The sequence below is a fragment of the Molothrus ater genome, chromosome Z (genome assembly GCF_012460135.2).
Source record: "Molothrus ater isolate BHLD 08-10-18 breed brown headed cowbird chromosome Z, BPBGC_Mater_1.1, whole genome shotgun sequence".
Lineage (NCBI taxonomy): Eukaryota > Metazoa > Chordata > Aves > Passeriformes > Icteridae > Molothrus > Molothrus ater.
The window spans coordinates 33,262,979-33,275,947 of NC_050511.2; the positions used below are offsets into that span (position 1 = coordinate 33,262,979).

The 12,969-nt window shown below is 37.9% G+C and overlaps 1 protein-coding gene across 1 annotated transcript in view; it reads left to right on the plus strand.

The window, feature by feature from the left end:
- The window catches only part of ADAMTSL1 (ADAMTS like 1), a 175,248-nt gene that overhangs the window by 147,238 nt on the left and 15,041 nt on the right, over positions 1–12,969 (plus strand). Inside the window, exons 22-23 of the mRNA XM_036403753.2 lie at positions 1,565–1,744; positions 3,610–3,744. Of these exons, the coding sequence (XP_036259646.1) occupies positions 1,565–1,744; positions 3,610–3,744 (315 nt within the window). The remainder of the gene's footprint in view (positions 1–1,564; positions 1,745–3,609; positions 3,745–12,969) is intronic.

The following is a 12,969-nucleotide window of genomic DNA, read 5'->3' on the forward strand; positions in this document are numbered from 1 at the left end:
CCTGTGACTGCCAGCTGGAGGATTTGCTCCAAGCCTCAGAAAGCCAGTAGCATTTTTGGTGTGGGTAACTTTACTGCTGTGCACCATTTCACTTAAAAATAGGATGTCAGAGCAACATCAGCATCACTAGGGAGCTTTCTGTTGATTTCAGTGCTTAAATTATGCAGATATTCATTTGCATACCAGAAACTTCAAGCAATATGGCCCAGACTGTTACTTAAAATACAGTTTGACATGTAAGAAAGAACCAGTTTTTAAAATCTAGTTTGTAGGGAATTCTGCAATGCTAAAATGTCATGTGCAATTAGTGACTGTCCAGTCAGAACAGGTTTGGAAGGGTGGCTTAAAATATGTTACCTTCCTGTCCTTTACCTCCTTGTATCTTTGTTACTCTAATTTGCAGTTCTCTCAGTTCTCCTAAACAGTCCTTTTCTCTGTATTTCACCTACATGCTGAAGGTTTTATTTTCTAGTTCTTGCCTTGATTTATGGCCCGTGTTTATTCATCAGCTATACCAGATTGTGAAATATAATTCACCATTTCAAGAATGTTGCGGCATTGGAAAGTAGTCACCACTGTTAGGAACTTGTATTGCAATGATTCCTTTCTCCCTGAGCCACTGGTTTAGCAAAATTATCTTAATTAGCTTACAAAATTCTGCTTACTAGTATTGCAGGTAGGCTTTTTGTGCTGTATACATACACGTGGATGGAGGGGAAAGCTGAAGAAGAGTAGACTCGGGTAATTACTCACTACCTAAAGTCTTGCCTGCCCAGGAAAGTGAGTTCTGTTTCCAGCTGGCACCTCTCAGACTCTGAGTCTCTGTGATACTTCTGCAAGGGAAGCCCTCAGCCCTCTGTCCTCTGGCATCCGCCATCACCCAGCAGAGGCCCTTGAGAGGCTCTTGCTACCCCTTGCAGCAGTGATGCGACACAATGTGTTTGCTCATCCCTGTGCTGGCTGCCTCCTGCTCCCATCTCGAGGCTATGTGTGTCACTGGAGGTGGGAGCTCAAAAGAAAATAAAACTGCTGCTCATTGACATACACTGCTCATCTTCCCCAAAGCAAACTGCAGGAACAGCTGTACCTGCAAATCTCCTGTAGTGCGGAAACACTGAAGGCAGGGGAAGGACATGCTTGTAGAATGCAATTAGAAAAACGTTTTTGTAGCATTGGTGTAGGCACTTTTGTAGGCAGAGTCTTCTAAATCTAAGAATCTTTCTTAGATTTAACAGCAATACCTCAACATTAAGGGGATCTCACTTTTAACCCCTGTTTCTTCTGCTGCTAGTGAAATGCAGAGGAATCTGCCTTTATAGACTAGGACTATCTGAGTAGCTGCCTGTGAGAAGAAAATTAGTTGTGTCTGTCTCTGTATTTATTTAGTTGTTTTATTTGAGTCACTGCTCTAAATGACTGTGGCCGTATGAAATCTTCCTTGACCCTTCCTCTTTTTCTTTAGCCTTCACTCAGTACTTCTCATCTCTACTTGAACTACTAGCCTTACAAGTATTTTTGCCTTGTAATACTGGTATTAGTTACACTTTGCCAATGTTTTTTCCAGGTGTTCCCGAAGCAAAAGTTACTTGGTTTAAGAACAAGGTCAAGCTATCCTCTACTCACCATGTGCATAATGGGTTGCTGTTCATAGCAAATGTTTCTCTGTCAGATCAAGGGTTATACTCCTGCAAGGCGTCCAATCTCCACGGGGAAGTAACTGAAAGCTCCCAGCTGTTGGTTCTTGGTAAGTCTGGGGTATTTTGGTATTTTGGACTGGCAACAGCAGTAATGTGGCTACTGGCACATCCAGATGACAGAACTAATTGGTTGTTGTGGAAGGAGGAAATGGCATGCAGGGAGCCCTGCTCTAAAGAAAGCATCAGTCTCCTTTTGTACTCTGGGCAGCATCAGCTTAAGCAAGGTGGTGGTAAAAGGAAAGTGGATAAGGAGAAAACATCTAAGGACAGAGATTGCACCTCCCAGTCCCAAGATACTCTCTCAGAATTGCTAAGTAAGAAAAGCATTTATTAACCATGTCTTAAAGTGACTATCTTAAAATGAGAGCGATGGCATTTTTCCCTGTGAAGTGTTCTGTCTCTGCTGAGCAGTCTTCCCATTCAAGGCTGTGTGATACTGACACACTTCACAAAGGTCCATAAAATCAGTGTGCTTCTAAAAAGTACATCTCAAGTTCTGTGAATGGTGAATTTTATTTTCCCCATGTTTTTAAACACCAGACAGAAAGCCCATCTGGCTGATTTGAAAGAGAGTGGCAGCTGTGAGACGTGAGTGGAAGTGGTACCTGGTAGAAACTGGAATTGTGTGAAAGGCAATTGTGGGAAAGGGCGTTTCCTTTCCTAGTAACTCATCTTCTATAATTTCTGCCTGCCTGGCAGCTGACACATCCAGACAGACTTTTTAAGTACTTTAGTAGTGCATTTGGTGGTGAAGTCTCAAATTTTGAAACCATTCCTCACAACTGGGGCAATACCATTAGAGCATCCACTACAGCTCTCAGCTTTCATAACTAGTGAGATAACTCAGCTTTCATAACTACATTCCAGAGGATGTATAACAGTGAGATTTTCACAGACAGTACAAAAATGAAGGTTCAAACTTTTCTCCTACTGATCCAGACTGACTCTAGAATCTCAGTCTAAAAAAATAATCTGAAAAAAAAATCAGCTGAGTTTCAGCCTATAAATAAATACTCCCAGATGATCTCTAAATCCTTTTCTGATCATTGTAGATGGCTTAGCTTTTAAAGATGGTAAATTACTGTGAGTTATGCAAGCTGCTTATGTTTGTAAGCAAATTACATTTTTAGCTCCTTGATGGAACAGAACAGTTCAGGTATCCTTGACCTGTACTCCTGGTGCTGAGTGATATCAGCAGTAGAAAACTTGCATAATGGGTGCCGTAATCTAATTGAAAGGGGATGAAGCCACTGTTCATTTTGATCAAATATCACATCATTTTCTTGACAAGCAGAATTGAGAATGCTAGGCATTACCTCAATTTTTAAAATAGCATTGTGATTAGTAAACAACTAAATCCTGCAGTTCTCAACATAGACTGATCCTCTTGAACTCTGAACTCTTAGTCCTTTGGAGTTCTGCCTAAGTATACCACAGGATCTGGCAGCATTATAACTATATTTAATTAGGGCTTGATCCAAGTTGTAGCAGACACTAGAAGTTTTTCATTAATTGTCATGAACATTTCCTTTGGCCTCTACGCTGTATACATTTGCTTTTTCTTCCAAGCTGCTGTATCTGCAGATACCATATAACTCTGTCACATATGAATAGGGACAACCAGAATGCTGTGGTAACCTTCGAAGATGATTTCTTTCAGTTTGTGGTCACATTGATACAGATGTTATTTTAATAATTTCTCCAGCACCTTACCTCACATGAGGCAAAGTTTCAGTAGTTATCCAAAGTTGCTTAATCTGCCCCTCTGAAATGGCAATGTTGCAGCACAATGAAAATTGCAGCAATATCTGGGGAGGGGGAGGTGGGAGGGGGAGTGGGAGAAGAGGAGCAGGATCTATATCCCAAGATGTTTTCTGCTATAGTGTTGCTCATTCTCCCACTCTGTTACCAGAGCCTCCACGACCTCTTCCTTACCTAGAAGACTTGACAGCAGTGCTTAGCAGTGCTGGGCCCAGCACCCATTCAGTGCTGACTTCTCCTTCAGGAACAAAACTGACTGTCAGTCCAGGGAGCTCTGCTTTCATAGGTAAGTCAAGTGCTTTAAGATTTTTAGATTTTAAAGTCTTTAGAGTTTCTATTACAGTTACGCATCTGGTTAACCTTTACATTAATGATTTGGTTATCCAGACATGGGGACTGAGACAAAAGACATCAAACCAATGGTTTGTTGTGAGTCATAATCACTGCCAAATACTTTTTAGACCTCAGAAATTTATTTTTAGAAAGAAGGTCCTTTAATTAGCCCAAATCTGCATGCAGAATAAGGAGTCCATGGTGCCACCCTTTATATATATACAGCGCCCTGTAAGAAGCAGTTCCTGCCCTGGGGGACTGGAATTATTCAACACAAAGACATGGCAGACCAGAGTGCTACTTGATCTAAAAGAAGAGACTTTGGTGGTTCTGTTTTAATTTTTCTTCTACATTTGAGTAGTTGCCTTTCCAAATGCCTGCTACTCATGTTGTATATCCTTTTTCAGACCCTTTCCCACAGTTTTGTCTATCTCTTTCTATGTTTTGATCTTGCAAGCTCTCTGTTTTAATCTGTTCATTTTATTTCTCTTTTTTATTTCACACAATCAGTGGTTTGCATGAAGCCATATAAGGAATCATTCATCCCAAATGAATGCTTTTCTTCTTTTTATCCTTTTCTGCCTTCCATATAGCTTTACCCTCTTTACACAGCAAGTTTTCTTGTAAACTCTAAACTCCTGTAAACTCCTTTCAGATCTGTGGATGTGATTTGTTTGCAAAGAGATTATCATTCTTTTCTAAATTTCAGGGTTTATTTATTTTATGATTTCATTTCACAGGCTGCTTTGAAACTCTATTAATTGTCAGGCTCAGATTGGCAAACAGCTTCCCTAATGAACACATTACTGCGTACCATGAAAACGTGTCAAGCCCTACAGCTTCAGAACTACCTTTTCTCCTTTTGGGGGAAGGGATCTGAAACCTATAGCAGGGGTTCTGCAGATGTGATGTCCTGAGTGTCAATAGATCTCTGTACTTTCCAAAGCATTCTTTCCTCACATTTAATAGCAATTTTGAGATTTTATTTTCACAGTGGAGACATTCTATTTATGTGATTAGTTTTGTGTGGTTTACTTTTCCAAGTATCTGCATACATCTGCATACATTTGCAATGGCTTTTAGCCTGCAACTCTGGATTACATTTCTGCTTGCACAAAAACTGCATTGAAATAGTCCTCAGTGGGGAAGATATCATAGGTATTTACTAGCATTGAGTAAATCATTTTGAGTATGGTTTTATTGTGCTCACTGATTTAAGACTGGGTCATACTCCTGTTTCATCCATTCCCTCTCAGATTTCCAAAAAGAGGACTTTAGGAGTTTCAGGCAGTTTTTATTGTTTAAAAGAAGTAATTGAATGACAAACAGTTTTCTGCCCTGCCTGTATACAACCACGTCCAGATCAATTTCATTTGGTCATGTTGCTCTGTACCCTGCTGTTTCACTTCATGGGCAAGGAAATTCCATGGATTGTAATTGCAAAATAGCAATCCAGCAAACCAATTCTTGAGGCAGTTCCCTCAACTTCACTGGAGTTTTACTGGTTTGAATTTGAGCCTTGTTATTATTCAAACCTAGCAAAATCTTCTGAGATATTTTTTCTAACAAAACATCAGCATGGAATGGGCTATCCAGTCAATTAGAAAATTGTCCATTGATTCTTTCCATTCTACTACCCACCCAATCAACTTTAACCCTGCTAAGCCTTTCATCATTTATTATGTTGAGGTGTTGGCTCTACATTCTCTGAATGTCCTGTATAAGAACTTTGGGTATATAAATTGCTATGTGTGAGATCCCTTGTTTGTGCTACTGTTAGGCACCAGTATCTCTTGGGACTCAAAAGGTATTCAATTTGACATGTATTTGGAAATCTAGGCATATGAAGAACTGTTGAGTAGTGAAGGAAAACAGGATAAAACAGGATATGTGCAAAGGAAGAAAGTGAAATGTGAAGAAAAGGAGTGATAAGTAAGCTCTGGGTGAACATTTTATTTTACTGGAGTTAAAGACAACAGAGGTGAAAAATTATGTTAGAAACCTGGATGAAGTCATGCATGGGTTTGCCAGAGTTTAAGAAAAATGGGAGCAAAAATTCATTAATCACTGGTTTCATGCCTTGGGGGTTAAAAAATGCAAACAGCAAATATTAATACAGTAATGGAAATCTAAAGCTGCAGATGAGAACTTGCTTGGAAATTAACATCTGCATCAAATATTTAAAAATTGATAAACTGAGCTGCAAGGCAATAAATAGAACTTCCAGGTTATTATACATGCTATACATTATCTTTTACAAAGTGGATTTGTGCAATGCTTCCACCATCATTTCAGCCATGTAAAATTATTAACTTGCTGTCTGGGATCATCTCCTAGGGGTTTCTTCTACTTAAATTTCAAGGGGGTTGCTGAAGATAAAGATCAGCGTCGTAACACACGGATATCTGGTTTGGAGGTTTTTCTTCAAGAGTCATCAAGAAGTCATTTATGTCCCTTCACAATAAAAGCAGAGGAAACTATCTGTTAAAAGACCCATGCCTTGCCCAACAGAGTCAGCAACATTTTTATCTTATATACTTCTTTTGCTTCTAAAGTTTTGATATTCTAGGCCCAACTCATCATCCAGTTGAAGAGCATGATGTGGGTGGTGGCTTGCACAGAGAGATGCTTACCCTACTCCTTCATGAATGTTGAAAATGTGCAGAGTACTGCAGTCCCCCCCAGTCCTCTCATTCATTGTCAGGTTGTGTAGTAGTCACTTGTCTTTATCTGCAGATCACACAGCTGAAAGACAGGACTATCTCCAAAGCAGAGCTAGAACACCCATGAGCTTGGAAATATTTCTGGGTTTTATAGTATTGCAAATTTACAATCAATGATGAGCCATAGACTGTCATACACATTCTGATGTTCTTGGTTCATGGCAGACACACAAAAAGACTTTACATATACATAAGATAAAACTCAGTTGATTTCTGAAGGGACACAAATTTACATTTCTCTGGAAACTTTTCACATTAGGTCTTAAACTTATTAATGTTTCTGTCTTTGGGACTTTTTAAATTTTGATTACATTTTTCCTGAATGTTGGTAATGAAAATGTTATCAGGAACACCACTCTTTTCACCTCTGAAAAAGTATTTTGTTTCTCACCTGGTAAAAATTTTTGGGTTTTAAAAATATTCATGACCATTTGACCTCTGTCAATTCTGAAACTTTATGGTGCTATCTTTTGGAATTATAGGAACATACTAAGCTCATGTATTTTCAGTAGTTTATCAATGCTACAATTTTTTTACCAAGTCCTTAGACACATTTCCATGAATCTTAGCTCTGTAAATGTTAAAAGTGGCAGAAACCAAGCTTGTAGGATCCAGTGTTCCTGACCTCTAAAACTCCTGCAGAAAAGTCTTTGGGCCTGTCAAGAATATGTGCTTTCATTTGGGTTCAAGCTTGTTATTTCCTGTATTTGAATATAATTCAATGGAAAACTGAGGATCTTACAAATCCTCATGGAGATTCACAACAACTTCTCATATATATTGTGTTATTATTGGAGACCAATAATCAGCAGACTTGGCAAAAGACACAAAATATGATTTTAAAATATGTCCTTGTTTAGCACTGAAAAATGCTGAACGTGTTGTAATTGTTTGTACAGTGAAAGATGAAGCTTTAATGACCCTGACATCTATACATTAGTTACATTTAAGTGAGAGTTTTGCAGGAACATTGGAAAAAGTTTCAGAAATTAATACTTCTAGGAATATGAACATGTAGTACTCCCTGTAAAATTTCAGGCTGAAGTAAAGAAGGCAGAAGAAAAATGGTATTGTTGGGAATCTGATAATATGAATAAATGGGGAAAAGCCTAGGCAATTATTTGAACTCTGGTTCCCATCCCTCCTTACTTGTAAGGGATACTGAAAATTAATCTGAAGTTAGATCACAAAGTATATTTTTCTATGACCAGAAAAGTACAATCAGTTGTAAAAAAAAAAGGGGGAATACTGCTGCACTGTATTTATAGTGTTCTCCTTGATTACTTCCATATTTACTCACTTCACAAATTAGAACGTGATTTTACTGTCAGCACTGCAAACATAGTCCTAAAAAGCAGGTTTCATTCTGGTTTTATATATTATCCCAAATGACCACAGAATTAGAGCAGTTTTGCTGTCAATTTCACTACTACTTCAGAAGATGACCAGCTGCACAACAAAGTCTTGTTCTGCAAATATCAATATTTGAAATGCAGCTCTTTCTAAGACAAAGCGATAAAAACTTTTTCACTCAAAAGGTACAAAGGATTTCTCTGTACCAAATTTAATGTATTTCATTCTCATTTTTATTTTACTGGCAGTGGCATATCCCACTCATTTTCCAGTAGAATTGCTTAGGTTCCCAGAAGACCAGCCAGAAAGCAGAATCAAAAAAGAGTCACCTTCTTTGGAATGGTCAGCCTTCTGAGTTTGAATAAATTACATATTTAAGAGGTCCAACTCCCTTGGTGCCAAAGCCCAGAGTTCAGGGTGGGCGTCAGTTTTTTTTATTATCTCAGACTAGTACTGACTAGCTTCTGACTAGTACTTGCCAGTAGGTTTAAGGGTTATGTAGACATGATAGCAGACAGAAAAATTAACCTAGACGTTTCTGCATGTTCTTGATGCATTATAGTGAGCCAAATGTACAGCTGACTAATTTAGGAGAAGAACCAGATCAGATAGATAGACTAATGTCAGGATCAAACTCTTTCAAGCAGAGCCAGAGAAGTCAATGCTGCAATTGCTTGCTAAGAATTGTGCCACAACATCTGGCTCCATAGGACTGACACTTGTTCAAAAATCAGTGTGAAAAGCAATAAATTATCCCAATAAACACAACTGATCTCATCAGTACAAATTTCTTCAGTTTGCTGATATACTCAAGAGCAAGGGTATGTTTTCTTGTAATTTCACTCTGCTCTTCCCATCTTTACCATGAGCCTGTTTTTAATTTTCCTATATTTCGGAATTATTGCTGAATTAAAATTTGAAGAAGAAATGCAAAATAATTTGCAATCTGCACAAAGCTGGCAAAAATAAAATTTGTGAGTAATTGCAGCTAAGGTGGCATCTGTGCTCCCCTTAAGGAAAAAGACAGCTGCAGAAGCTGTGCATTAGGATTCAGATAAAATCATGAATATCTGAGAAGGTATTTTGCACTATGTAATTTTTTCCCTCCTCATTCTCTGTAATAAATTGGCCATCATGTTTGAAAATAAGTTGTAGAATATTTTTTAGCAAATTTATTTGATAAACATTATGTCTAGTGTGATGAGGATTAAGTACCAGGTACATTCATGGGATAGCCTTATTTCTGTCATCTGGTTCTTTCAATTTTTGTCTCGGTGAAAAGTCTGTATGTGTGAGAATTCCCAGGTAGGTAGATGACCTTTCTGTATAGACTAGAATTAAAATTAAGATCAAGAAAATGTGCCATTATCTTTGCATTTAATTGCCTGATAATATACTATCACATTGATTACATCCTAAATATTGTATAAAGTTCACAGAGTGTTGCAGGATCTTCCTTCTACATCAGAGTACAGCAGACTATGTCAGACTACACTGTAGGATTGCATTGAAATGTGTGGCTTTTCTTTTGCATATACACACCATGTACATTTTGGGTTAAAAATTACATGATGATACCTCTGAATGGTTGAAAATTTTGACTACATTAGAACAGTGTTTGTTTTTCAGGCAATCAGACACTAGTCCAGCCACTGCCAAGCTCTGAACACAGGATCCAAAGAGTGATGTCCTCTAGGCAATCTGCTGCTTTGAGTTTTTTCCTGCCTGCTGTTTTGTGCCATGAATGATCTAATCTGACAACAACTGATCTATAGTAGAGGTCAAAAATGCTTCCATATAAAATAATATCACTTTGCTGAATTTTGAGCTTGTTGTAAGAGTTACACCCCTTGAACTTTTGTCTCTAAGCTTTATCTGAATCACTGACCTAGATTTTTTTCTAATAAAAGTAATGCAGTGTTCCACTGAGAAAAATCCTTGTGGCTACATAGAAGTATCAGACTTGCTGAGGGTGTCCTGATATGGAGACCTCCCCTTCTGCCAGCTTTCTTCACATAAATGATCTTTTAGACTCTTGCAAAATTTGAGAATTATTCTAGAGTAAGTATTAAGGGGGTTTGAAATGCTATGGGATTTCTCACATGATGACTAGAGGACTTCTCGATTACAAGTTTTGAAGCAACCCGTCCCTCCATGATAGTTCTCACATCTCTCAGAAGGGCAGAAGTTACAGCCTCTCTGGAGCAAGCATCACTTTCTTTCCCAAACCATCTGCCCTCTACCTCGTCTGCTCTGCATTTTTTATTTTCCAAGTGCCACCTGAGATGCTGTTTCAAAATGTAGCAAGTTTATATTGGGTTATGAAACAAAGAAAAACTTCTACAGCAGCACTGACATTTACCACTTGATAATTGCATTGTGTGCCAGCTCTTGCTCTATCTTTTGTTGAACTCCTTGTGCTGTACTGTTGTTCAGTGCTTGTTCCATGAGTCTCATCTGACTGCCATTTTTCTCCCATAAATGGACACTTAACCTGGAGCTGTGGCAGTGGTGGGGTAAAAGTTTACAGTTTAACTCCTTTTGTGTTTTTGTCATGAACTTAATAAGTTAATGGCAGAACTAAGAACTATCAAAGGTAGCTTAGGTGGTCATTTAAATATGCTGTATCCATTATTGTAGGCTTTGATTTTTGATTTGCTGTTGCAGATTGTGTTCAGAACAGTCCTTAATACATGATTCTCGGTGTGTAGAATTTCTGTTGTCAGACTAAGTTTTAGGAAGCAGTACTACCAGAGCTTGAAAATTCCCTTGCTTTTTAATGGCCCCACCATGTGTCTGTGTATTTGGGAACACTTTTTACAGCCACTGTGGGGCTGGGAATGAGCCTGACTCAATTTTGGTTGAATACCAGGTATATTTGCAATGCAATGTAAGTGATACCTAATAACGACAACATGTGTGGCATGTGTTACCTTGGGTAACCAGTTGAGGTGTTTTGAGAACTGTTAAAACCCATGTCATATGTTTAGTATAGTATGTTTCAACTGCACCTTTGGAGCCATAAATAGTTATTTAAATACCTTCTTTTTTTTTCTTTTTTTTTTTTTTTAAGTGCTACTGTTATCAACTCAATTGGCTTATTTCAAGAATTCCTAAATATTTCATTTTCCTTGTCTAGCATAAATTCATGTTATTTGCATTCCCTTAAAAAATTATAAGTAAAAGTTTTATTTATAAAAATATTAATTCTTTCTTAAGGGTTTTTTTTCAGATTCCATTGCTTTTTGTAAATTTTATTTCATTCAGTGTGTGAAGGCAATGAGAAACAATTTGCATAATAGCAAACAGTCAAGTGTCTGTCACTTTATAGTATATTGAAAGATCTTTCCCCATAAGTCAAACTACAAAGAGATGTCTCTTAGTTTTGCCTCTTCAGCAAAACAGGTATTACATACATATGACTTTCAGACATGGTCTTACCTCCCTTCAGTTGGTTTAAAAGTTGAATACATCCTATCAATTTTTCATCCTTTTTTTACATACAGGATGGAATTGAATTTTAACTCCAATCCATTTAATGTGCATTTCTCATTTCAGTCAGCTAAGGAGAAAATAAACCCTGACAGGAAACTGGGAAACTGTTTCCCACTACCAGTGATCACCTGCATAGTGTGAACACAGTAGCACAGTGTCAGCCACAACACAGTAGTTCAGCACCACACTTGTAATCTATTCAGATTGGTATCTGGCTTCTCCACAGTTTGTTCAAAGCATTTTACTTCATCCTTAATCTGGTTTCTAATTTGAAAGCATACTTTATTTCCTTAAATGTAGAGTTTAGAGTGGAAATACTGTCGTGTTTCAAGTCCTGTAGCAGCATTACATTTATTGCTTTAATACCATTAGTAATCTGCATTAAATTATTCCTGGAAGATAAGAAGGAGATTTTGATGGAACATGTGATTTTATTGTGCTCTAGCTCTCACTTACTATGCTAAAAATATTATCCACAGCCTATGAATCCACATGGGAAATGTATAGGAGATGTCACTTGTGAAATGTGAGTGATAAGTATTAGTAAAGTTTTACTGTTAAGTAATAATTACGCACTGGTAGTGCATATCTAGGCAATAGCTTTGGGGAGTTTTCCCCCATATTACTGATTACTGGCTGTTCCTTCAGTTAATATTTTATATATACATTTTGGAAGAAGAAATACTATGTAAGACTAGTAAAATAGTCAGTACTAAGACGGTAGTGTTTTTCCTAACAATATTTTTTTAAAAGAAAAACAGCATGAACCAGGACCATCTGCATGCTGAATTCAGCTTGATCTCATCTGTGTGTAGCATCAGGCTGACCTTTCTGCTTTCTGCATTTACCCTCTGCAGAGTCTTGCAAATGCAAACAATAAAACTGGGCTCACAGCATGCTTGCTTTAATTGTCGTGGCTGTATGCTGACCTGTGGAAATCACTACACTAGTCTTAAAGGACAAATAAACTACAAAAGAATTGGAATAATCTAGGCAAAAGCCATAGAGCCACTTTTTAAGTTTGTCCATTTCCTCTATATTCCTTTGTCTTTCATTGTTTTTACTTAGGCAGCCTTTAAACTATAAGGCTAAAACCTTTCATGTCACTCACTTACTTGAGAATTATTGTCTCGGAAACTGCAAAAGTTATTTTTCAGCACAGAAGTGGAAAAAAAATGAAACAGCAGGAATAAATAGAAAAATTTATCCCTTACAAAATTAGGGACAGGGAATGAGCAGCAGAGAATGCTGTGTCTTTGTTGTCAGGAAGGGAGTGCTGGGTAGAGATAACTGCCAAGGATAAAACTGTATTAGACCTTGCCAAAGAAATTAAAACAAATAGCGGACTCTTCACCCCTATAAATACAAGTGAAAAAAGGGAAGAGGTGAAATCACCGGGGGCAATCTGCACTCTGTCCTTCTGCCTTTTTATTCCCCCTTTTTCCTTATTTTTAAGCATTTATTTGCGTTTCCAGTACAACTTTGTCATTGTGACTGCAGAGTCTACTGTGCACATGTCAGTCTTTTGCCAGGGAGCCCTTGCTCTCTGAAATACCAGTTTCACAGAGTGAATGAGTCCCAGTGGGCAGCTGTATCCAGCCCACACC